Source organism: Callospermophilus lateralis, chromosome 13 (genome assembly GCF_048772815.1).
Source record: "Callospermophilus lateralis isolate mCalLat2 chromosome 13, mCalLat2.hap1, whole genome shotgun sequence".
Lineage (NCBI taxonomy): Eukaryota > Metazoa > Chordata > Mammalia > Rodentia > Sciuridae > Callospermophilus > Callospermophilus lateralis.
In genome coordinates, this window is record NC_135317.1 from 46,664,164 (window position 1) to 46,691,961 (window position 27,798).

General features: G+C 33.7%; 1 protein-coding gene across 1 annotated transcript; it reads right to left on the bottom strand.

The window, feature by feature from the left end:
- Positions 1 to 27,798, bottom strand: Mtpap (mitochondrial poly(A) polymerase). Its single transcript, XM_076873014.1, has 9 exons — positions 27,621 to 27,798; positions 22,868 to 23,040; positions 22,122 to 22,355; positions 20,466 to 20,690; positions 15,775 to 15,986; positions 11,982 to 12,208; positions 2,399 to 2,491; positions 2,177 to 2,250; positions 1 to 728 (listed from the first exon to the last, which is right to left on the bottom strand). The coding sequence occupies exons 1-9, from the start codon at positions 27,775 to 27,777 to the stop codon at positions 366 to 368; spliced, it is 1,758 nt and encodes a 585-aa protein (XP_076729129.1). The 5' UTR covers positions 27,778 to 27,798; the 3' UTR covers positions 1 to 365.

The window sequence follows — 27,798 nt, forward strand, 5'->3', positions numbered from 1 at the left end:
TTAAAGAGCACTCCCAAATTCTGAAGCTTTATTGTATTCATTGCCATACATATATAACTAGAAGTCCTTTTAAAGGGTTAGATTCTAAAACTCATCTTTACTATTTAATTTGTATAGTTTATTTAGTCAAGTACATTCCAACCTTCTTTTGTCCATTCCTTGTAGTTGACGTTGTAATAAAATGCCACCTTAGTGTCAGCTTTGGTCAGGCAGAAAACATCCCACAAAGTTAAGGGGGCAAGTGATAAAGGCTGTGCAAAGGAATGACAAAAGATGAGATCTGTCAACTGTCACATCTGTTCTTCTCGGTAGTCCATAGACCATTATGTATGATAAAATCAGTTCTTAACGCAAAGCAGCAGCCATTACGTATGAGTACTAATTGTTCTTTTCCCATTGCCGGTTGTGTCGTTTTCTGTACTGTTACTTTTTATGGAGTCTAACAAGCTTCTAATTCTTTCACTCGCAGGCCTTTTGTTTTTCTTCTTGGCAAGAGACTTACTATTTGTGACGGATGACAGCAGTAGGGCTGCCAGCCCCCAGGGCTGGTTACTTGATGGAGAAGGTCGATCTTTATCTTCCTCTTGTAGAATCCAGGCACTTTCTCTGGCCAAATCTACAAATTTTTGTAGCTGACTTTGACTTACATTTTTGCTAATGTTGAGAGAAGTTTCAAAAGGGTTCTGAATGTGCAGAGGAGAAGAATCGGGTTTGTTTTGTTCCCTTCCCTATAGATTATGATACAGGAGAAAAACATGTATAAGTATATGAAGGGTTTTAATGACAAAAATACATAAAATATTACCATTAACTTCACAGGGTAAAAAATAAATCCTTCCCTAAGAGAGTTAGGTAGGTATACATGTGATATGAATGTCAATGTGTATACTTCTGTTATCTTTCCCATTTTAGTTTTATGAGTATCTTTAGAGAAAAATAATTAGATTCATGATCTATGGATGATGATGTCACTGCTCCAATGTCAGGTAACTGCACTAGTTTAAAAATAGAAATATATTTAAAATAATGTAACTATCTGAAATAACATGAAAGGAAGAGAAATGATAGAAAATAAGATGAAGATACATGTATCTTGGTAAAAACCTATTTCAGTGGCCACAGAAAAATACAAAATTAGAATCTTCAAATGTAGAAATTAGTTTTCCAAGTATGAAATGAAAAAGAAAGAGAGGAACAAAGGTATATTCATTCTATTACATTCGTAAACATCCAGTAGTAAGGTTCTTGCACTTAAGACCTTACCTCAGAAAAATATAAACCATGAATCACATAAACAGTAGTGAGCCTATCTATTTTTTCCTCCTTCAAATGATACCACAGATATTACATAAATATTCAAAAACCAAAGATTTGGATTCTCCAGACTTGGCAGCACCTATCTATTCCCTAACTTCTCTCACACCACTGCTCAGTGGGTGTCATGCCTGCCTGCCATCTCTGAACCTCAATTAAAAAAAAGAAAAAGAACCTATGTTTGGTGACCTTTTGCTTCTAGATCACATTCCAGAGCTTTCAGTGTCCCTTCCCGTTCCCTTCCTCACACTTTTACTTTAACAAAGTCTCCCAAACAGGAGAGCGAAAAAAAAAAAAGACAAAAAAAGAATATGTATGTTTTTGCTTTATGAAGCCAGATCTAAACAGAATAAGCCCAGAGCTTTCACAAGCATTCCCTAATTGTAAACATATTTTGCCTAGGTTTCTGCTGCAATTTTCTTTCTTAGAATAAAGTCTATCATTAGAAGAACCACAATCATAAATTCATATACACTAAATAAATTCATTCCTAAGGGCTCAAATCAAAACTTGGGACTTCATATTAAATTTGCTGCATGGAAACCCAAATCTAGTTTAACTGTATGTAAAATTACCTTTTCCAGAAAACTTTTCAGGATATAATTCCACATTTTAAAGAATATAGTATTAACACTAAATGATGTCAGAGGTGCCACAGCACTGTGATGGAGGCAGAGTTGCCTTTTGCTCTTCCAATTAACTAGATGAACAAGCTTAGGCAACTTAGACAACTCCTATGGATATCAATCTCCTTACTACTATTACTTTAACATTATAATGTTAGAATACTCTGAAAACTAAATTTAAAATATCACTACAGCAGAACACCAGATAACTTATAATCAAATACTAAAACATTTACCTGTCGAATATTTATGGAATTCTTATTGAAAGCGAAATTTCCAAAATATTCAAAAAATTCCTTCAGTAGTAATTCTGCAAGAAAATAAAGTAATAAGAAAGTTGAACCCCAAAAGAAATAAAGTTGAACCCAAAAAGAAATAAAGTAATAAAAATAAGAAAGTTGAACCCCAAAAGAAATAAAAATAAGAAAGTTGAACCCAAAAAGAAATAAAGCACTTACCTAATGTTTCTGTGTTTTCTGAAGGTTTAATTTTATTCAAGTCACGAATAAATGTACAGTTGTTGCCTTCTATTATACATTTATCTTCTGCATCTTAAATAGAAGTTAAAATATTTCATATTATACTTCAAAGATATTTCCTACCTCAGAAAATAACTGATTAAAAAATCAAAGTTTTATAAATATATGTGTGTATGTCCTATTATTAGAGTTATATATGTTTATAGTTAATAAAATTTAAAACTTGATTTAAAAAGATTTGAGATTATACTACAGTAAAATTAACATTACATTTTTTTCTTTTCTTTTTTTTTTTGAGGGGAGTGGGACTGGGGATTGAATCCATAGGTGTTTTACCACTAAGCTACATCCCCAGCCCTTTTAACTTACTAATTTTAAGACATGATCTAAGTTGCTTAGTATCTTGCTAACTTGCTGAGGCTGGCCTCAAATTTGCAATCCTCCTGTCTCAGCCTCCCAAGATGCTGAGATTATAGAATTATATGCATGCACCACTTTGCCCAGGCAGTACTTCAGAGTGGCTAAAATTCAGTAAATTCAGTAAAACAAATTCAATGACATACTAATTTTAGGCATTCAACTGTTCTACTAGTATTATCTAGAGGTAATCATTTCCTAATTATGATATATAGCCATGATGAAATCCCTTATACACTCTAATCCACCTTCTACTCTATAACATATATAAAAAAGAGCAGTTTTTAGAGCAAGCTCACATTATTCAAAAGTCTAATCAATGGCTACCTCCTATCTCAACACATTTCATAATTCTAAGGTATTGCTCCTCCATTCTTTCAGCTTCATCCTCCATTGGAGCTTCTCTGTGTTCACTCCTAACCTGGGACTAAAGAGCCACTCTACTATTCATTACTGTCCCTCTTCCTTCTCTGTCTAGCCCACAACAAAGGTGTGTACAGCATACAACAGGCATCTGAATGATTACTGATATTTGATTTTGAATGCCTATATTTATACCAAAAAGAAATTAGAAAGACAAACAAGATTCCTTCAAACTTCTGTCTCCTCTTTTTCTGTCAATTTCTGTTACTGATGACTTCTCAAACTTTATTCTAGACTCATACTAATTTTAATAGTGAATCTTACATATTCTTCTACTTTTAGGAGACCTGGGTACATGTTTAATTATTTCAAGTGATCTACAATTTGTATTTTTTGTGACACAGCACCACTGACATATATTGATGATCTTTCAGCAGGTGCTTCTCTTTTTAGGACTATTTCTCCCATTGAAGCTTTACTAACATTCCAGAAATGTACAACCATTAAAAACTAAGACTATAGAGTGTTGCTTGTCACTGAAAGGATTTCAACAGATAATACTGAAATTTGAAAAAAAAAAATTCTCTGATTCAAGATAAGGCCATCTTTATTTTTTCAAAACCTCTAAGGCACTCAAATCTAACAAGCAGCTTTGTTGACTGCTTCACCTTATTTTTTTTTAATTTTTATTTTTTTTTACTGTAACTAACACCCAAACAACATATGTAAGTCCAATCCAACAGCCATTAGCTTCCTACAGCTATTAAAATTTCAGTTCTTCAGCCACATTAACCATCTTTCCAGTGCCTAACAGGTCTAGGTGGCTAGGGGTAAAACTATCATACAGCACAGATACCGAACATTATCACCACCATAGAAGGTTCTGTTGGAAAATGAAATTAGACCTTCTCTCACCCTGCATAAATCTCAACACAAAGTGATCAAGGACCAAGGCATTAGAAGAGACCCAGTGCCTACTAGAAAAAAAAGTAGGCCCAAATTTCCATCATGTTGGTTTAGAAACTAAATTCTTCAACAAGACTCCTAAAAGTACAAGAAGTCAAATCAAGAAGCAATAAATGGGATGGTATTAAACTAAAAAACTTCTTCACAGCAAAAGAAACATGAGGAGAGAGCCTACAGAATGGGAGAAAACCTCTGCAACCTGCACCTCAGATAGACCATTAATCTCCAGGATATATGAAGAACTCAAAAAACTTAACACCAAAAATAAATAAATAAATAAATAACCTAATTAATAAACGGGCTAAGAAACTCAACAGACACTTCACAGAAGAAATGACTGGTCAACAAATATGTAAAAAAATGTTCAACATTACTAGCAATTAGAGCAATGTCAATTTAAACTACACTGAGATTCCATCTCACTCCAGTCAGAACAGCAATTACCAAGAATACAAGTAACAATAAATGATGGCAAGGATGTGGGGAAAAAGCTACATTCATACTTTGCTGGGGGAACTGCAAAGTGGGGCAGTCACTCTGGAAAGCAGTAAGGAGACTCAGAAAAACTTGGAATGGAACCACCAATTCACCCATCTATCCCACTCCTTCGAATACACCCAAAGGACTTAAAGTCAACATACCACAGTGACCAATGTTCACAGCAGCTCAATTCACAATTCTAAGCTCTGGAATCAACCTAGATGCCCTTTAATAGATTGTGGTATATATACACAATGGAATAGTAATATTACTCAGCCATAAAGAAGAATGAAATTTTGGCATTTACCAGTAAATGGATGAAAAGTGGAGACTATCATGCTAAGTGAAATAAACCAATCCCAAAAAACCAAAGGCTGAATATTCTCTCTGATATGCTGATGCTAACTAACAATTAATCAGGGGGAAGGAGGAGTGGGGGTTCAGTGGATTGGGATAGGGAACAGGGGGGAATGGAAAAAGTGAGGGGGATTGGAAATGGGAAAGACAGTAGAGTGAATCGGCCATAACTTTCCTATGCTCATGTGTGAATACACAACCAGTGTAACTCCACATCATGTACAACTACAAATACATTCTACTGTCATGTATAACTAAAAAGAAGAAAATTTTAAACGATATTAAGTTCTGTTGGATAGTAATGCCTTAGAAACTCCATTCTTGCTCTATTCAAAGATGACATCCCATTACTGTTTAATCCTGTGCCATAGATTTTCTTCTTAAAAATGTTGTTTGAAACAATGGCAAATATTCCTAAGAAAATACGAATACTCAGTTGTGAGAACAGTAAACACAGACATAACTTATTTAACGCAGAAATATAATGACACCTCCCATTACATTACATGAACTTAAAAACCATAAGAAAAGTGAAATATATGTACTTATTAAATCCCTTGATTTCTTTGGAAATCTTTAGCTTTTCATAGATTCATACAGTAATCACTTTTTCAGCACAATACATACTAAAAATAAGTCACTGAGTAATATTCTCAGAGACACATATAGATTGATAAACTTAGCCACATTTTTCAGGAAGCCACATGATACTACAATAATTCATAATTTGTTGCAGAAATCACTACTGGCAATAACTGATATTAATAGATTACTAAGGGTTACAGTAAATATATTTATGGGCTGTATAACCATTTATGTTCATTTGTCTGGTCAAAGGAGCAAGAAGCAACATTGTGTCAGATACACTTTTTTTTTTTTTCTGGTTCTAATAAGTTATACATGACAGTAGAAAGCTCAATTCATTATACACAAATGGAGCAAATGTTTTTTACTTCTCTGGTTGTGCATAAAGTAGAGTCACACATTCATGCAATCATACATGTAACCTGGGATAATGATGTCCGTCTCATTCCACCATCTTTCCTACCGCTTTGCTCCCCCCCCTCCTTTCCCCCATCCAAAGTTCCTCCATTCATCTCATGCCCCACTTCCCGTATGGATTAGCATCCACTTATCAGAGAAAACATTTGGCCCTGGTTTTTTTTTTTTTTTTGAGACTGTCTTATTTTGCTTGGCATGATATTCTCCAACTCCATCCATTTACCTACAAATGCCATAATTTTCTCTTTTAATGTTGAGTAATATTCCTTTGTGTATATACACCACATTTTCTTTATCCATTCATCTATTGAAGGGCATCTAGGTTGCTTCCAGAGTTTAGCAATTGCGAATTATGCTGCTATAAACAATGAAGCAGCTGCATCACTGTAGTATGCTGTTTTTAAGTCTTTAGGCTATAGATTGAGGAGTGGGATGGCTGGATCAAATGGTGGTTCCATTCCAAGTTTTCCAAGGACTCTCCATACTGCTTTCCAGAGTGGTTGCACCATGCTGCAGTCCCACCAGCAATGTATGAGTGTGCCTTTCCCCCCATATCTTCGTCAACACTTATTGTTGCTTGTATTCTTTATAGCTGCCATTCTGACTGGTGTGAGACGAAATCTTAAGAGTAGTTTTGATTTGCATTTCTCTAATTAGTAGAGATGTTGAACATTTTTTTCATATATTTGATGATCTACTGTTTATCTTCTGAGACTTGGCTGTTCAGCTCCTTAGCCCATTTATTGATTGGGTTGTTTTTTTGGTGTGAAGTTTTTTGAGTTCTTTATATCCTGGAGATTAGTGCTCTATCTGATGTGTGTGTGCACAAGCACTTCTAATAAATAAGCAGAGGTTGATGAGAACATGAATAAAGGATATAGTAGACATCAAGTTCATATAAAGGCTTAACACCTCTTATAAAAAAAAAAAAAACCCGTGCCATGTTCTGTTTTATAATGAAAATTTACTGTAACTAGAATAGCTAAAAATTATATAAAGAGCTATATTCAAGTTCTATTATAATTACTAATAAGTCTAAACCTTCCAGGATGCCATGAGTCAGCAATCATTAAATGAGAGAGGCCAACATGTGGTTCTGCCCTATTTATTAACAATGCTAACTGTGGAGGACAGAAGCTTAGGCTTAGCAGACATCTAAGGAAAGACTCCAATGTGAGGCTACACAAAATAAAGGGGGAAAACTATTTTTTAAAAAGAGTCTAGACAAAGACCACAGACCACAACATGCATGAATAGATCATATGATACTTCTGAACATTTCTGAGAAAAGATAGACAATTGGTAACAAGTCTAAGATTGAGTTAATGTTAATATGTAGCAAATCAGGAAAACAAAACTAAGAAAACCATTAGCTCCAAACAATATAAAAAGTTGGGCAGGAAAATTTATTTTACTTTATACCATGATTAGATATGAACAGCATTTATATACTCATAATAATGTAATATAATAAGTAAATAGCAAAATTTTGCTATTTGAGGGATAGAAAGGATATGTACACAGTGGGAGTTACAGGAGCAAAAGAGTTAATTCTTCCTCTTCCATAAAGGGAAGTCTTGGGTATCTAAATCTAAAAAAAAAAAAAGGAAAGGAATCCAAGCATTTGATTTAGAAATAAAAAGTTTAATGTCTGAAATAAATTAGTTAAAAGAATTAAAAGTAGTTAGCCACCCATGGAGCAAGATAAAAGAAGTAGAAAGAAAAGGTTCAGAGGGTAAGTTACTGTTACGAAATTTGTAAAATTAGTTTACTCTTTAACTATGTGTCTGTAACTTCAACAAAAAAATGAAACATTTTTAAAATGTTATTTTCATTATTAGATTGTTAACCCTAGTAAGAGTGAAGTCAATACCAGTGTGCATATATTTGAGCATTTTATACACACACACACACACACAAAGAACTCATTACCAGAATATATAAAGAGTTCCCACAAACTAATAATACAAATATCCCAAAAAAAGATGGGCAAAGGCTTACAGAAGCTTCTTATGAAGTACTCAAATGGCTAAAAAGAGACATGAGAAGATGCTCAACTTCATTAGTCAATGGAGAAAAGGAAATTAAAAGCACACCATGATGCCATTACACAAGCACTAAGAAAAGCCAACTTATGTATAGTATCAGATGTCTGCAAAGACAAAGAAAAGCTAGAACTTATATATAATATGCATGGGAGTTTATACTTTGGAATATTATTTGGTAATATCCACTAAGCTGAATATACCCAAATTCTAATATTCAGGAATTCTACTCCTAGTATATACCTGACAGAAATGAATGCCTGTTAGAATCTGTAAACAAGTCTGGATGGCGCCTGACAAAATGCCAGAGGGAATAATTTGTGAAGTAACAAAAGCGAGCCATTAAGTATGGAGATTCCTTATTGGCTGACTGCTGTATCTAGTTTATGCTAATTAGATAGGCTGTGTAAAATGTTTAAATACCACTCTTATTCTAATGTTTACCAAAAGATATGTGCCGGAAAGTTCCTATCAATGGATATTTGTTATAGTTTCAAACTACAAATTACTCAGCTACCCACCAAAAATAGAATTAAAACATTTTTGGCACATCCATATAATAAAATACTATATACCAAGGAGAACTAATAGTTCACAAATACACTAAAAATATGGATGCATCTCCCAAAACTAATGTTAAGCAGGATGAAGACACAAAAAGAATACATACCATATGATGCTATCTATAAACAGTTAAAAATATGTGCTGTTAGGAAGGGTGGGGCGGAGTAGGGTCTCAAAGGAAGCATAGCTGGAATTTCTGGAGCATTTTATCTAATCTGGTGGTGGTTACTGGTGTGTTCCGTTTGTGAAAATTAGTATGTATACATGCACTTCAACATGTATTTATATTTCAGTTTAAAAAGTGTAAGTTCTGAAAAGAGTGTGGGTTTTAATCCTAGCTCTATTAATTACCCTCTAGTTATGTGACCTTAAGAAATTTAGAAAACTTCTCAGTCTTATTTTCCTCAGCTACAAAATGAAAATAGTAATACTGTCTCATAAGTTTGCTGGGAGGACAGAACGAAATGCTGAATACAATTTTTTAGCCAAATGCATGGCATAAAGCTAGCCCTCAAGAAATTGTTACTGGGTCATAAATTAAAGCTCTCCTCTCTGCTGGGGTCTCTGCATCAATACTGATAATAACACTGCCCAGTCATTTCTTCCTCAACCTCTTAATTCATCCCTGAGGACCCAGACTAACAAAACTCTTACCAACCAATGTTTATAAGAGGAAAACATTAGATATAAGCACTATGCACAGAAATAAATTTAACAAAGGTAGCAAAGCCAAAAAAGATGGAGGATAAAAGAAAATAAGACACATGGAGGAAAGTAGTAGGAAACACAAAGAAACAGAAAAATTCAAGAGTAACTAAAATATAAAGGTTCCCATTGTAGTCCACCTTGTTGAATACAAACATTGAATACAAATATTAAAATGTTCATCCAATTAAGTTTGAAAGATATTTACTAAACTTGTACTATAGACTCAATTGTATGCCAAGAACAAAAGATGCCAAGGCAAACAAAGACAGTCAGTCTGCTGTAGTAAAAGCTTTACCCAGTTGAGTTGGGCAGATAAAAGAATAGCAACAATCTAACAGCTGTTCCCCTACAGGTGTGGAGCACTTAGAAGGCAACAAAAGAGCACACTACTTCTCGAAGGCAAGAAGGACAGCCAGGGAGGACCTAACAAACCAGATCTACACTGCACTGGGTTTGTCTGCTTTCTTCCATGGCTAATCTTGTGGAAGCTCTCCAGGTAAAACAGAGGGTAAGGATGTGGCCATCACAGACAAAGGCAGACATTTGAAAAAGCATGAAAGAACTGACATCAGCAAGAAGTTTAGAGTGCTCACAGAAATCAATGTAAGAGATAAAAGAGAAGACCACAAAGGGCCTACATACAATGCTGAAAAGTTTGGGCTTTATGTTAACCTAAGTTCAGAACAGTGCTAGAAGTTCTGGAGGTGTTCCAAGGATTCATGCTGTCCTCTATTAATAAATAAAGACAATTTATTTTTCATTTTTTTTAGTTACTTCTACAGATGGACACAATCCCTTTATTTATTTTTATGTGGTGCTGAGGATCGAACCCAGTGCCTCACACATATGAGGCAAGTGCTCTACCACTGTGCTACAACCCCAGCCTCTCTTAAAACTTATTTTTCAATAGATTAAAATAAAAACAACATGTAATTTTTAATTTGTTCACAAATCACATTTCTTCCAAAATAGTTATTGGAAACATTTTTAAGATTTTAAGCTTAAAAATTAAAATTTTTTTTTTTTTAGTGTCGACAGACCTTTATTAATTTATTTTTACGTGGTTCTGAAAATTGAAACCCAGTACTTCACACATGCTAGGCAAGCGCTTGCTCTACCACTGAGCCATAATCACAGCCCTACTTTAAAATTTTTTTTGAGGGATTTCAAAAGACCTAACACTATCAGATAGGTCTTTTTGAAAAGTTACTTTGTAGGTAAGAACAGATGGTAGGATGCAAACTACAGGGGAAAAGACTATAAGTCCTAAAAGGAGGGACAACAAGGAACTGACTCAGGTAGAGTAGGAAATATTTGTAATACTGGAAGAGAACAATTAGGATGCTCATAGTACTTGGCCCCTAACATAAACCTGTCTCAGTTATTCCTCCATTTTGTAGCTTTTTCTGTTTTTGAACTCAAAAAATTTCATGATTTTTCCCCACAATGATTTATACTAAAAATCAGTGCACACACACAGCAGTAATAAAAGAAGGGTTACTTATAGGTTGCTTATTAGTAAGATTCTACCAGTACTTTGTTTGAGTATACCTTACCTGTTCAGTAGAACATCATCTATATTCCCACTGCTCCAAAAATAACACCTGACACCTAATAATCAACAAACACTAACTGAATAGATGATACCAAGGGATGAAATGAGCACAGGCATGGATGTTGCTCTTTATTTCAACTTCAAAAGTGACACACATGAGTATCACCCTACCCCTCTGAAAACTTCCTACTTTACATTAACTTATCACAGCTTTCTTAAAAGCCCAATTTCAAACTATACTAACACAAGTGTTCACAGGAAGGGATTACTTCTAATTTGGATAATATGGGAAGGCAGCACAGAATAAACTGTTTATTATGAGAGGAGACGTTCCAGGCAGAAAAACAAGTGTGAATAAAAACACTAAGATAAAATGTCATGAGACTAATCCCAGCATTGGTTGGATTGTGGAAACACATGAAGACAAACAGTGGAAAAACGAGACTGGAAAACTGTATTATAGCTAGATATCTAAAGGTTTTAAGTGCCACACTAAATAGTTTAAGATTCATTACAAAGAGAATAAAATCCCCTTTAATGTTACTGTAGACAGGGAAAATTCAAGGATGAACTTAAAATAATTATATGGCAACAATATGTAGGATGGATAAAAGATAGGAGTATAATATATTTCCAATATATACATCCCTTAATTATCTTCCTTTCAGAAATTAGAACTACAATGTTTTACTATAATTCTGGAAAGAATTCATATTTAGAAAGCCACCTCTGAAACTGTGCTCCAAACAAAAGCTGTATTTGGAAATTTTTTTTTTTTTTTTTTTTTAACTCAGTCAACTAAGGGAGAGGCTCTGATTTGTCCCATGACTGTTGTAAACAACCTAGCCAATTGACACAAATAAAACAGAACTCTCAAAATTTGGAAAAGCCCTGGCTCTGTAAATCAAATCTTCTCATGACCCCTGGTGGCCATTAAAAAGAATAAAAAAAGCACTTAACCTTCAGATCCACAATGTAATTTTTGGATTTAAAGATAACATTATACGACTAAAAACCAAATATTTAGGGCTTTAATAATGCATGGCAATTTAACTTCATTCATAATGTCAAAAGACAAAATTCAGAAGACTGCTTGAAGTCTTACCTGCTAGGGTTTTTAGGGAATCTAGTGTTGGAAGTATAGGGGGTGACCTTTGCTGAAGAAAAAAGATGACCATCACTGTAAGAGAGAAATTTGTAATCCAAGCACCAGGAATACTAGTCGTTAAGGAATGTGCTCGAGCCCAACATCGCACACTGAACACCAAGGCTCTTACTCTTGAATCCAAGGCACCATAGATATAAAGGAGTTCAGAACTTTTCAAGGCAATCCTTCCAAAAAGAAAAAAAAAAGAATTTTCAGCCCCCCAAAGTTACTATCCAAGTTTCAAGTAATCATACAAATGTGAAATTATCTAAATATCTTAATACATCTGAATGTACTGAGAACACCATGATGAAATAATCAGAAGCATTAGGTATCAGCAACATAAAATTCAATGTAAATGGTCTAATATCAAATACACTTATTACCATTAAAACATCCTTTTAAAAACTGACAATCACAATGAAATTTTAAAACTCAGATTTTTAATGTTTTTCTTTTTACTTTTTTTAGATACACATGACAGTAGAATATACTGTGACATATTATACATACATGGAGTATAACTTCCCATTCTTGTGGTTGTACATGGTATAGAGTTATCATGTATTCACATATGAACATAGGAAAGTTATATCCCATTCATTCCACTGTTTTTCCTATTCCTATCCCCACTCCGATCTCTTCATTGCCCTTTGTCTAATCCAATGAACTTCTATTCTCCCCAACCCCACCTCTTATTGTATGTTAGCATCTACACATCAGAGCCTTTGGTTTTCTGGGACTGGCTTATCTCGCTTAGCATGACAGTCTCCAGTTCCATCCATCTAACAGCAAATACCCTAATTTCATTCTTCTTTATGGCTGAGTAATATTACTATTCCATTGTGTATATATACCACATTTTCTTTTTCCATTCATCTATTAAAGGGCATCTAGGTTGATTCCATAGCTTAAAATTGTGAAGTGAGCTGCTGTGAACATTAATGTGGCCATATCACTGTAGTATGTTGACTTTAAATCCTTTGGTACATGTCAGGAGTGGGATAGATGAGTCAAATGGTGGTTCCATTTCAAATTTTCTGAGTCTCCTTACTGCTTTCCAGAGTGACTACACCACTTGCAGTTCCACCAGCAATGTATAAATGTATCTTTTTCCCCACATCCTTGCCAACATTTATTGTTACTTGTATTCTTGGTAATTGTTGTTCTGACTGAAGTGAGATGGAATCTCATTCAGTGTAGTTTTGATTTACATTGCTCTAATTGCTAGTGATGTTAAACATTTTTTCACATATTTGTTGACCATTCATATTTCTTCTTCTGTGAAGTGTTTGTTGTTGAGTTCCTTAGCCTGTTTACTGATTGGGTTATTTGGGTTTTTCTTTTTTTTGGGGGGGGGGGTATTATTTGTTTGTTTGTTTGTTTTTTTTGGTGCTAAGTTTTTTTGAGTTCTTCATATATCCTGGAGATTAATGGTCTATCTGAGGTGCAAGTTGCAAAGATTTTCTCCCATTCTGTAGGCTCTCTCTTCATGCTCTTGATTGTTTCCTTTCTTATGAAGAAGGTTTTTAGTTTAATACCATCCCATTTCTTGATTCTTGATTTTAGTTCTTGCGCTTCAGGAGTCTTGTTGAAGAATTCGATTCCTAAGACAATATGATGGAAATTGGGCCTACTTCTTTCTAGTAGGCACAGGGTCTCTGTCTAATGCCTGGGTCCTTGATCTCCTTTGAGTTGAGTTTTGGGCAGGGTGAGAAACTGGAATTTAATTTCATTCTGCTACATATGGATTTCCAGTTTTCCCAGTAACATCTGTTGACAAGGCTATCTTTTTCTCCAATGTATGTTTATGGTGCCTTTATGTTATGAAATAACTGTATTTATGTGAATTTGTGTTCATGTGTCTTCTACTCAAAAAACTCAGAATTTTAAAATCAAAGTTCCTAAACATTATTTAAATAACTTTATAACCATCAATAAAGACACAGACACCTCACACCTAGTTTATTCAGTCCTTTGGCAGAAAAATTAGCCCATACACAGAGAAAAACATTCTGTAAGTATTTAATCTTAAAATTCTTATAATTTCTAAAACAGCCCAAATAAATTCCAATGTTTATAAAAATCAAACCTCTCTGAAGGTAAAATGCCTGTTAAGAAACCAAACTAAAGCTGGGCGTGATGGAACATGCCTATAATCCCAGTGACTCTGGAGGCTGAGGAAGGCAGATTGCAAGTTCAAGGCCAGCCTCAGAAACTTAGCAAGGCCCTAAGCAACTCAGTGAGACCCTGTCTCAAAAAATAAAAAGGGCTGGAGATGTGGCTCAGTGGTTAAGTGCTCTTGGGTTCAAACCCTTGTACCAAAAAAAAAAAAAAAAAGAAAAAGAAACCAAACTCAAACCCTATTTTCAGTAAGTTTCCTAGACAAAATTTTAAAATACAAATCTAAAGAATTATTAATCAGAAATATTTTAAAATTAAGTTCCTACTGATCAAAATGTATCTTGTAATTTCTCAAAGAACCTACAGAGGGCACAAAATCACTTAAGAGTATCAACTTAAACTGTCACTAAATGACCATTACAGCATTTACATCTGAATTTAAAATAGAAGAAATAGCAAATTAGAAATATATGGTGATTGTTTTCTATGTGTAAATACAGCTAAATTAAGCTGAAAAACAAATATCAATAGTGTACAATATCTGGTATAAACAATGCAAGCAAATAAAACCATGAAGAAAGAATATGACTAATTCTTAAAAACCTACAACAAACTTACAAAAAGACATGTCATTCTACATTCTATAAAGAAAAATTTATAAGACAAAAAAACAGACATTTAATTATTAGATTAAAACTTGGCAAGAGCTGGATGCAGTGATGTATGCCTATAATCCCCACCAACTCACAAAGCTGAGGTAGGAAGATGACAAGTTCAAGGTCAGCCTTAGCAATTTAGGAATTTTTCAAAACAAAACAGGACTGGGGATGTAGCTCAATGGTAAAGCAACCCTGGGTTCACTCTCGAATAGTGGGGGGAAAAAGTGGCAAGAAACCAAAAGACTTTATTCTGTGGGCTACTTGAAAGAAATTCAGAAATACTTATAGTTAGCTTTGTTAGTGAACACTTGAGTTTAATCTAAACTGCTCTAGACTGAATTTTCTGCATCTATTTTCAGTTATGATTATTCATGTAATAGACAGTATATTCAAATCAAACTCATCCAATGAGACTAGTAGAGTTAAGAAATAAACTCCTGAATTGAGAAGTTTTCCCTATTTCCAACTTAGGAAGAGTAATCATTATATAAAAAAATTGTCATTCCCATCTCATTTTTTTTTAAGTAAACATCCTGCAGAAGTCTTAAGCTATACAGAACTCTTTTTGACCCAATAGCATAAACCATATTTATTTAGTACACAAAACTGGAGGCAATTCAAAGGTCAAACTCAAGGTGCTACTTTATTTCTAAGTATACTTTTGAAGACTTATGCTATAAATAGGTACATTTTATAACATCAGGCTATACAGTTAGAACAAAGAAATATAGATCTTCTTCTATGATGTTAGGTAAGCTGACATTTTGATGCAATACTTTGTTCAGGAACGCCAAATAATCAATAGGTATAACACAAAAGATTTCCTACTTTTCAATCTCTTTGAATTTTTAAGAAATTAGTTCTGAAGTATGTCCTAATGAATCCAAAGTCACTGTTCCTGTATATGAAAAAATTAAACTAATAACTTACAAAGTTCATATTTAAGATGATAACTTAAGAGATCATACCTATTGTTAGTAGTCAAATCACACTGAAATCCAGAGGCCTGGTGGGAGAATCTCACAAGCGGACACCGAGCATTTAATATTTTTTGTACACCCACACAACTGGGGCCAAAGTGGTCAAGGCATTCTCCTATCACAGAAAGGATCTTCTGAGTTGCAATTCTTTCTGAAGGAACATTTTTCACTTGAAATTCCACCAAAAAATTTCCTATGTTCTAAATAAGAAAAAAAATCTGTAAATAAGGGGTTTTTGTAAGAAAAGTTTACAAAGTTATTTGTAAACTTTTCTTGTAGAAGGTTGCCCTAAATTATATCTGGCAAAAAGGAACCAAATCTACAAAATAAAAGTCTTCATTCAATCACTGCCAAAAGCTGGCTTAAAATATCCTTAGTTGCCTTTTGTTTCTCCAGAATATAAAATACTTGAAAAATCATTGGCTTTTCTAGTTAACTTCTAAAGCAATACTATACATGCAACTACTTATTCTATAAATTCAGTGAACATATATTTGCCCTCTCCCAGTTAGCCATTACATTTTCATAGCTAAAATTATAAGCCTACAAGAGTAAAAGAGTATAAAAGAAAATAATATACATAGACTCAATTATGTATAGGAATTTTTGATGTTGAATAAAATGAACTATAAAGTAGTAGAGAAAAATCCCTCTTCTACAGATGACTCCAGAAGACATTTTAAAAAATAGACTACATCCTTAGTCTTAGAACCAAATTGAATTCAACATGGATCAAAAACTAAAATGTAAAGGTGCATCAGTAAAGTAGCAGAAAATATGAAATATTACAATAGCAAAGGATTCTCTAAGTATGACACTAAATTCCAAATTATACAAAAGAAGTAATACGATTACATAAAAAACTGATAACATATTAAAGTAAAGCATACATTCAATACTAGATAAAACACAAAACAAAGCAGTAATACACGTCACACAAAGCAGGTTAACAGTGGCATTGTAGATGTTGTAATTCATGAAGAGTTCATACAAATGAAGGAGGGGAAGATGCCATTGTTAATGGGCAAAAAAAGATAAGCAATGAAATTTTTCATTTAACCATCTGTCAAAAGCTGACTTCCAGCACTGGTAGGTATAGGGAAATTAATATAATATAGGTGGCAGTGTAAACTCAGACATACTTTTTATAGAAATTGTCAGTATCTATTGAAATGCTGAATGTATATAGGAAATTATTTTAAATAAACAGTTTCATAAATGAGTCAATTCACAAAGATGTTCCGTTCTCTAAAGCACTGTTCATATGGTAAATTCTTTTGGTAACTCTAACTACCTTAATAAGCTTCCCCTCTTCTAGAACACACTTCCCTAAAGGGATTAAGTCCGCAACAACGTTTATCACGGAAATCTACCCAATTCTTCTCAGCTGAGTAGACAAATCATGGAGAGCTAATCTATCTAAGCACTGTAGGAGCATACCATGCATTCACCCAGAGATCTATACTAGAAATTAAAACTAAGACTGAGAGATAACCATGTAGTTGAAATATGTAACTCTGAAGCTTTGGGGCCCATATTCTATACCACAAGCATGAAAAAGTAAAGGAAAATCAATAGAAGTGAGAGGGTAGAGTGAAGGGGGTTAAAGAAAGAGATAAATGAAGCAAATATATGAAGAGAAACAGATACTTCATGGGTTCTTTTTAGTTTATACTTCCTTATTCCAGAACATTCCTAAGACTCATCCACACTATTGACTCTGGGTTTTAGTTAAACTAGCTTGAGCTTCTTTCTGTTGTGTACAACCAAGGAACATTAACTAAAATAACTGGCAATAAAGGTTAGAAGAGAAGATAGCACCCTAATTGTCTAACAGAGGACTGGTTAAGTTAATTAAGATAACAATCATTTAAAAGAATACTATGCAGTAACTGACATGGATGCAGTAGTAGACTGAATTTCAAGACACTATTAACAGGAAAAAAATCAAGTTACAATCTATAGATTAAATTATACTCTACAAATTTTAAGAGTTAGTATTGTTTTTTCAAAAAGCACTTATATATACAAAAGAAAAAAATCCGGTAATAAAACACATTGTACAATTCACAGTAGTTATTCCTGGAGATGACTAGATCAGCAGAGATAGTCACAGTGTATGTTTTTGTTATCTACTAATCTATAATCAGAAAAAATAGATTAAATAAACATACAAATATACATGTAGACAAACAACACCTATAAACATGTTATATTTCTCTATTAATTTTTGCCCTCTAGACAGATTCCTATTTACTAGAATGCTTTTTTATTAAAGGGAATAAAAACACATTTTCCTTAAAAAACATTAAAGTTTCAAAACTCTGGCTTAATTATTTTGGTTTAACATTTTTAATATTTTTCCCTAGTCCACTCTATTTTAAAATACAAACACATACAAATTTAAATAGAAAATAGGACAAACAAAAACAACCAGCAAATTAAGTATGGGGTGCCTTTACAGGAAAACAAAGAAAGAGAAACATTTTCCATGAATATTAAACAGGACCAGAAGAAAAAACCCAATCTGGGTCAAATCATCTCAGGATGGTAAAAGAATATTAATTGGAAGTGGACTATCATACTTGATGATAGAGGAGTAATGTAGGCCTCAAAAGCTCAAGCATAGGAAGAGTTAGACTTACTCCCAAGAAAAGTGATAATTAGACTTTTACAAAATTAATATTATGAAAGAAGAAAATCTTTGAGGTAACAGAAGCGAAAATACTACTAGAAAAAACAGATTTGAGTAACGGAAATACAGACAAAAAATTGGAGAATTATGAACTTAATTATGAATTATGCCTAGAAGTGACAGATGAAGCCTTTGCTAACATTTTTTTGGCCAAAGCAAAACACAGGAATGTGATATCTTACCACATTGACTGTTAACCTCTTGCTGTCACTTTGGTTAACAGTCAATGTGGTTAAATCACTGAGATTTGGGGGTTATTTATTACTAAAGCATAAATCAGCCTAATCTGACATAAAAAAACAAGAGGACAAGAACCATATGGGGTAATTAAATAAACTGACGGTGCACAGAAATAAAACAATGCAATTGTAGAAGATTTAGATGATGAAAAAAAAAACTATAATGAGCAAAAGTAGAATACTCTCAAAAACTATTCTTCAATTAAGAAGTTTTTCAACTTTTTACTTATTTGAGAGAGAAAAATTCTTTAGAAACAGTTAACTCGCATGGATGGTGGAAGGAGACCCTCATCATTATACAAAACACATGTAAAAAAAGGGAGAGAGAATAGCGTTACCTTAGATTAGGTAGAGAGAAGTGATGGGAGGGGAGGGGATGGGAAGGGATGGGGGTATAGGAAGGATAGTAGAATGAAACAGACATTATTATTACTGTGTGTATATATGTGACTGCATGACCAATATGATTCTGCAACCGGTATACTCAGAAAAATGAGAAATTATATCCCACCTGATTCAAATGTATGATATGTCAAGGTCATTGTACTGTAATGTGTAACTAATTAAAACAAATAAAAACATACAAAAAAAAAAAAAGGAACAGTTAACTCAACAGACAATTCCTACTAATATTTGCTATTCCTCTAACACTACCTAAATGCAGATAATCTAATAAAGAGGCACATTGCACATACCACTCATCTATACAACAGAAAAAAGGACACAGCCATTAATTTTTACTTCTATTACATAAATCCTTTAGGAGCCAGAGACCTACTAGAAAAAGCAAGGCTGAAGGTAAAATGAAAGCCAGATTTTAACTTAGGATTTTATGCTAAAATGATTGTTAAATGACACATTTCACATGTACGCATCTCTCATGCATTGAGATAGTGGATAAATCTAAAATCTACTTAGTAAATAACCTTCATTTATTTATCAGCAAATAATCAGTTTGGTAACTGTTGCACATAGGGTAAGCATACACAGTGCTGTAGACATACCAAAAAGTCTAACACACTCTATCTGACTCCTCACAATTTAGGCGGAAGAATAGAAACAAGTACACAAAGAGTTAAACAACAAAGTGGAGTGCCAAAAAAGATAACAAAGTAACAAGAAGCAACAGATGAGTTCACTAATGTACAAAGTAAGGCTTTAAGAACTGGATGAATTTCTACACTATAATTCATTGCAAATGTTTCCATAGCAAAGCTATTATGAAATTGAATTAGCATATATCTTAAAAAACTCTTAAGCACATATTTTCAAAAAATCTTAAGTATCCTACTATTTATAAGAAGCACCCCAAACTAAACAATAAAGGCTGAAACTAAACAACAAAGTGTTTGAATAAAATAAAAATCAAAACAATCAAGAAAAACTTAGCCAAAAATGAGATTTAGAAATATTTCAATAGGAAGATCACAGATAAAAACATTAGTTAAGATGCATACAATGTAACATAAGCAACCTTACCTAAAGGAAAAACGATGCACCATTGAAAAGAATGCTTTTTTTTAAAAACAAATTATGCATAGAATAGTGACAATAAGTGATTCCCTATATAAAATGAATACAAAGACTTTACAATTCCTAAGAATCAATAGCAAATAAACCACATTATTTAATCGCAATGTTACTATTTAAAAATAAAGTTAAAATTTTATTAAGTCCAAAGATTTCACTTTTCTGATTTCCTAACTTTAAATGATTATAGTAATGAAAAACAAAAATACAATTACCTTATGAGTACTGAGTTTTCCAATTTCATCTAAATCCAAAAACATGTCCAAATCACATCCCAATTTCCCGAAAGTGTTCACTGAAGAGCCAAATGGTCTGACTGTACAGTCTGGAAAATATGCAGCTGCTATGTCCTCAATAAGAGAACAGGTGAGGTACCGGAGCCTGGTATTTTCCTCTGTTAGCTGCAATTCCTTCAGGAGAGTGTTTAACTGATCATCTATCTAGCTGGCCAAAACAAAACCCACAAAATATAGAAAATGTACAGGTCATATAAATAATTGTCATTTTACTTCTAAAGATGGCTTTAGAGACATACGTTAAAAATACACTTTTTTAAAAAAGCACTGAAAACACTAGCAAAATAAAAGCTGACTAAAATTAAAACTACTTTTTGCAAGAAATGAGTAGAAAGCTGTTTTAGGAAAACAAAAAGTAAGCAAAGTGCTCCAGACGAGGTCAAAACAATCACAAAACTAGGAAACCAATGTTAAAGAGCAAGAAACAACAGAAGCAACCAACAACTCAAGTCATAAAAACCCAAGGCTTACATATCTATAAACAACCTGTACATTCACCAGAAGATTGGTATTAAAATAATCAGACTTTGAAATTGTATGCTACATTTTAGTATTTAAAGTAAAAAAGAAAAAAAATCATAACTTCAAATTCCCTTACTTAAAAACAATATTTGAAAATAACTGAACTAAACATTCAACTCAAAAAAAGTGAAAATAAATATATATATTAGAAGTACAGAATTCAAAAGTTAGAAAATCAAACCAAAAAATGGCAATATTTTGATAAATAAAACCATGAATTGATTCTTTCTAAGGGCTACAAAACTAGCTAAAAGTTCAAGAGTCTAGAAAAATCAAAATAAAACAATATTAGGACAAAGAAAAGAGACAAAACTAGAAATAAGCACTTTAAAAATTTACATAATACCAAGTACAATTTACATTCATTATTAAAACTACTTTTTGCAAGCCCCCATGTTGTTTAGTTTTACAAACACAGAGAATAAAGACAAGAACTACCATAGACAATAAATAAATATTAATCATCCACTGGCCACAATGTTCATTATGTTGAAAACAGAAAGAAAATTTGAATCATCCAAAAAAGGCCCAAAATTTTGGAAGACTGATTACCTCTGAGGAGTACAAGAGGGCATGGGGTGTGGAATGGAGGATTACTTTCACTCTTCACTCAACATATTCTGTAGTTTGAATTTTTTATATAATCCAATTTATTAACAGTAAAGCTGTAAAAAATTGGCAAAAAAATAATACTAATGCATTTTTTAAAAATATACTTTAAGTTTAGGTTTATTCTGTGAAAGACATAAGGAGAAAAATTGTATGATCTCAAGATCATATACCAATTATCAAGAAAAATAATCTGAAGTGTGAAAAACCTGACATTTACTTGATGTGCTGAACCTTGATGAAATTCCTAGAAAGCTAGAAATGGAAGAAAACTCTTCTTCATGTTGTGCATATGCATCCATTCCACCATCCATCTCCACAACCCTTTCCTTCTTGTAAAACCAAAGCTCTATACCCATTAAACAATACTACAGTGTGCATATTTTGTAAGAATTTCTATAATAATGTCATAAAAATATTTTTAAAGTATACCTATAAACTTACACTTTCTGCATAACAAAGTAATTCAAAAAGCTTCTTGCTTGAAGGAGGCAACTGATTACTTGACTGTATACATGGCTGTTCAGAAGTCTGGTTTGATGGATTCTTTAGCTTTAAATTGAAGAAACGCGACCTGAATGGAATTGCAGCCTCTGTGACCATGCTTGGAGTATGAGTTCCATTCTGCAGTGAACGTATACTTTCCTTTTGGCAAAATTCTACAACAGCGTAGAGACCCTATACCAAAAATACAAAAAAGGAGAAAAACAAAATGCACTTCAGGATGAAATGTTTAATATAGTATCGTTAAAATAATTATCATAATGCTATAAAAACTACTTTTTAAAAATCTACAAATGATATGATTCTAACATGAGCATTTGTTTTGGTCATTATAAATAGATTAAGAAAACAAAGATTTCAGTTAAGAGAAACTTTAAAGAATGCTGAAATTGAAAATTAAAAGGTAAACAAAGATTCCCTCCCATTGCACTTTATCTAGCATATTAGATTATCAAAAGTATTCAAATAAGTGGATTATTCAAATGTTATTTATAATTCTAAAATACTGCTGTTATGAATTTTTATTCTCATGTCAAAAGAAAAACCTAATTAAAAAATTTAGATGAGGAAAGATGTAGGACATAAAAAGAAAATCTAACTTTACCATATTACAAAAAGTCAACAAGAAAAAATATCTACCTTTCAAAAGCATGAACATTAAATTAGATTGTTTTTCAAATACGTACAAAGCTCTCATAGAAGAAATGATTATTAATAGATCCATGTTGGGATAAATACTTGAGAAACTTTTTTTCACTGATTTTATTTGGGCAATGAATTAAAACAGTTCTCTGTGCCTGTTCTCGTCTTTCTTTTTGCACCTCAGTGAATCTCTTTTTCGGACTCCTGTCTTCAGAGCCTATGAATGAAACAAAAACATTTCCATGACATACATATATACTTACATGTAAAATTTATAACATACTTTGAAAGACTAGGCATAGAACCATGATATGACCCACTCCTCAGTATTTATCCTGAAGAATTAAAGTCATCTTAATACAATGATAGGTGCATTCCCACAAGAAATTATCATAAGCCTAATGTATTGAGACAATGAGTTTATAAGTTCAATACAGTGAATTAAGTTTTTAAGGATTTTTTTCTTTGTCAAGGGTCTTGATCAGTCTCTAACAATTAAGTTATTATCTATCATACAACCTATATTAGAGAGAAATTAAAGAATTTAAAACCTAGTTGTTACCCAAGAAGAGCTCATAATAATTTCACTAAGGATTTGGGGCATTTTCTCTCCCCACCCCCCATTTAAGTACCTTTCTACAGACAAGGAGTTTTACAAACAGAGGATGAAGACAAGAACTGTGATAGTCAAGAAATAAATATTAATCATCTACTGGCCACAAAGGGAAGATCAACAAATGAACTACATATATAAAGAAAAAAGAAATCACTCAAGTTCTAAGAAAACATTAAATCCAAACACTAATTTTCTTTTTTAACAACTCATTTTGCCTCCAAGATATTTAACTTCCAGTTAAGTAGCTTAAGTGCTTCTTTTAGCTACATGGAAATCAGAAGGAGTTTTTAGCCTCATTTTCTTTCAAACATCCACAAAACTGATGGATCAAGGAAATATTCCACCTACACTATCACTGAATTTCAGCAACTCCAAGACATCTTCATGGACGAGACAGATAAATATGGGTTATTGACAGTAGAAGCTGGCTGAATCGTGAGTATTAGCTAAAGGGCAAATCTCTAATGGCAAATCAGAAAATTCTTGTCCCTGACCTGCTTATCATTTTTAACATGCGATCAAACCAAAGTGTTTCATATTCCTAGTGTACTAGACGCTGAAAATACATCCTTTTGAATATAAGCCTTTCTCTCCATTTCCAGTATCAATTCTTTAATGCTAAACTCTTATTTCAGTCCTGTATTGTCACAACTGCTTGACTCCGAATTTATTCTCAGTCATTCCAGCTTTGTCCTTCTCAAGTGATTCTCCATGCTGCTGCCAACATAATCTTTATAAAATTGTTTTTTAAAAAGCCTTAATTCTGGGCTGGGGTTGTGGCTCAGCGATAGAGCACTTGTCGAGCACGTGTGAGGCACTGGTTTCGATCCTCAGCACGGCATATAAATAAATGAATAAAATAAAGGTCTATCAACATCTAAAAATATATTTTTATAAAAGCCTTAATTCTTTAATTTGCCTGTTTAAAATCCTTAAACAGTTTCTTCATTACCTTTAAGATCAAGTCCAAATTCCACAGCACAGTTATAAAGTTCCTCACACTTTGTCCCATCTTCCCTCTTTAATGTCAGTTTCTACTATTCTTCCCTTTGCACTTTTCATACACAGCAGTGTAAACACATGATACTGTCACATACTATGGACTCTCTTTTGTCTTCTCCCTCTATTGAAATGCCCATCTTCTCATTTTATATCTGGCAAATTCCCATTCATCCTCCAAATTTTGCTCGGGTCTGTAAAGATTTCTGACTATCCATGGTAGAATCTCTTACATCTCTGTATTACCTTACCTCAGCTTCTATGAAGGAATGTAATTGTAGTGTTGTTTAATACTACAATTTAAATATATATTTAACACTACAGGTCTCAGCAGTTAAATAAATAAACATTTATTTAATAATATAGAAGAACATCTTTTTCCATGTTTAGGACACAGACATCTCTATTCTTGTTCAATCTGATCTCAGTCTACTGATTGTTCTCCTTCCTGCTGGTCCCTATTTCCTTCTCATGCTACAGGCTCTGCTTAGTCCATCTTAATAGTTTTTCAGTTGTAATTACCACTTGTATACATTCTTGCCTCTGATTTCACTGAGTCTACACAGATGCCCACCTGCTTACTATAAAAGTAAAGTCAAAAAGTACAAAAGTTTATAATGTAAAAGTATAAATGCTCCTCAGAACCTCTTACCCTAATGATAACTAACCAGACATTTTCAAAGCATATTAAAACAAAATACACTATATAAATTAACTAGCAGTAGTTCTTTAAGACTTTTAATCCAAGGGATAATAGCATTCCTTTGCTATTTACTGGACAGGACACATATGGGAAATATATTCCATTCTAGATATAATGGATATGAATATTAATAAGCCAGGGAGCACTCAGAAAGTAGTAGCAGAAAGACTATAAACTATAATAGAGAATTACTATATATAAAGGGACGATTTATAGCCTGGGAAAGAAGAAAAAAACAACAAAAAAAAAACACACACAAAAAAACAAAACTAATGAGAACCTAAAAGCTAAGCATTGCCTTCAAATACACTATGACATCTTCTCTTTGAGCAGTACTTGACAGTTTTCCAGTCAGTCACATATATGTTCTCTTCTGAAACTCCTAAGAACCTTTAGATAGGCATAGTAGGTATCATTACAGATTTAACAACAACAAAAAAGTTTCATAAAAACAAACATCTAATATACTGCACAGCCTCTTATAGAATTTAGCTGTTGTTTGGCTGCTTGGTATGCATCCCCACCTGTTCTGATATCAGCACACCCCTGTTTAAAACACACACACACACACACACACACACACACTGTGTAGTTGTAGAAGTGTCAATACAATTATCCTACCCATCACATTTACTCCCACCCCATGAGCCAGGCCAAGATTACCAGGCAATTTTTGGAAACTTCCTTTTGGTCCAAAGGGTGGGCATACCATCAATGGAAAGTTCTTTCATGGAATTTGTCAAATTCAGGTAAAAGTTTACTTTACTCTTTCTTTTGGAATGTGAACAGAGTTGCCCATTATCATCCCCACCATAAAAACCCCATGTAGAAGAATCTGAAATTACAAGGCCACCAAATAATACCTGATGAGGCTCACATGGACTACATTAATCAAACAGACCTTAAAGCAATAAAAACGTGTTTCTGGAGCTGGATTACCTGGGTTGGTATATCTTCTCTATTCTACTTAACCCATTAAGTCCCAAGCTTTCAATTCTGTAAATGTCAATGAAGTTGACACGGGTGCATTAAAATAGGCTGGAAATCATAATCTACAGCTTAGGCATCCCTTACATATAAACATATATACATGTATACATATATACATTTCAAACATATGCACCTATTTTTCAAAATAATAGAACTCTAAAAAGTACAACCTTTATTTCAAAAGCTACCATGGTGGTATATTTGCTCTCAATTTAAAGTTTTACAGGTGTCCCACATCTAGAAACATGGGAATTAATGAGTTAATTTGAGTTAAGTTTTGCCACCTGCATTCAAAAGAGTCCTGAATAACACTCTTATTCTCTTGCCACTAAGTGAAGAGGAAAGCCCTGAAATAAAAAGTGGGTTTTACTTTAATCTGTGCCATATGTAAATGGGGAAGGACTGATCAAGCCAGCTGAACTAGTCTGTCTTCTCAACTGTAAAATGTAGTAACCCTAGTCCACAGGTATGGAAGATCTCAAAGAGCACATGAAAATACTTTCAAACTTAAAGCACTATACAAATATTAAATTACAGAAGCATTTTTGGAAAAATCCTTACTCAAATTTGCAGGACTAATGAACAATTTTCTACGGAACAGCTTCTACTAAATAGAATCCAATCAATATTTCAATGAGATGTTATGAGTATTTGCACTCTGTCCATGAGTCTTATGAAGACAATAACTTATAAAAGAACAATATTCTACTTGTTTAGTATGCTTTTGAACTGTCGCTAGAAATAACTTCATCTCTATTAGCTCCAAGAAATGGTAAAAATAAATACTTCTTTGGCAACTTGACTCAAGATCTAAGTTGTATGTCATGCAAAAGCTATTTAGTTCTTTAAGCCTCTTCCTATTATCTGTAAAATGAAGACAAGCATATATCTGTAGCAAGATTGTTTTAAGAATTATAAATAGCATACACAAGCTCTTGGGCCACAAGATGGGTTGAATAAGAATGGGCTTTTCAATACACAAGAAGCATATACAAATTTAGAACACTCGTCCCACCCACAACAGTGAATGAAAATGTGTTACAAAACAGAGTTTGCTCAAAACAGCCCAAAACTAAACAGCCGAAAATTTTATCAGTAGAGCCCTATTTCTGGGAGCCAGAAGCCCTGGTAATTCACTAGCCTTCACTACATTCGGCCTTCGGCAACATCTTAGGGATTTTGATTAACAGGAGGCATATTATTATGGGCTGGCTAACTGTACTCCAGCTGAGCTTCACTGAGGCTTAGGCAATCTCATTACTGTACACATTAGCGGACCCTCAAAACGTCACACAAGCAACTTCAGCAAAGGCGGCGGCCTTAGGTCTCCCACGTGAAATGAAAGGCGGGCGGGACACAGCCTTAGCTGTGCCAAAGGATCCACGGCCATTTCCACACGCCAACGGGTTCTCCGCGATGCCCAGTCTCCTCCCTTTCTTGGCTCGCGGTGGGACGGATGTATGGCGAACCGACGACCCAGAGCCATTACCTGTCGCCGCGCTCCCAGAGGGCTGCTCTTCTCTCCTGAAGTCTGCGGCTACAGTTCCTGGACAACTGAGAGGCCTAAAAGCAGGACGCTGGCATCGAGCATTTCTTTGGGCACACAGGGACAGGCAGGTCAAGCGCCCCACGCCGCGAACCGCCATAGTTAAAGGAGCGGAAGGGCC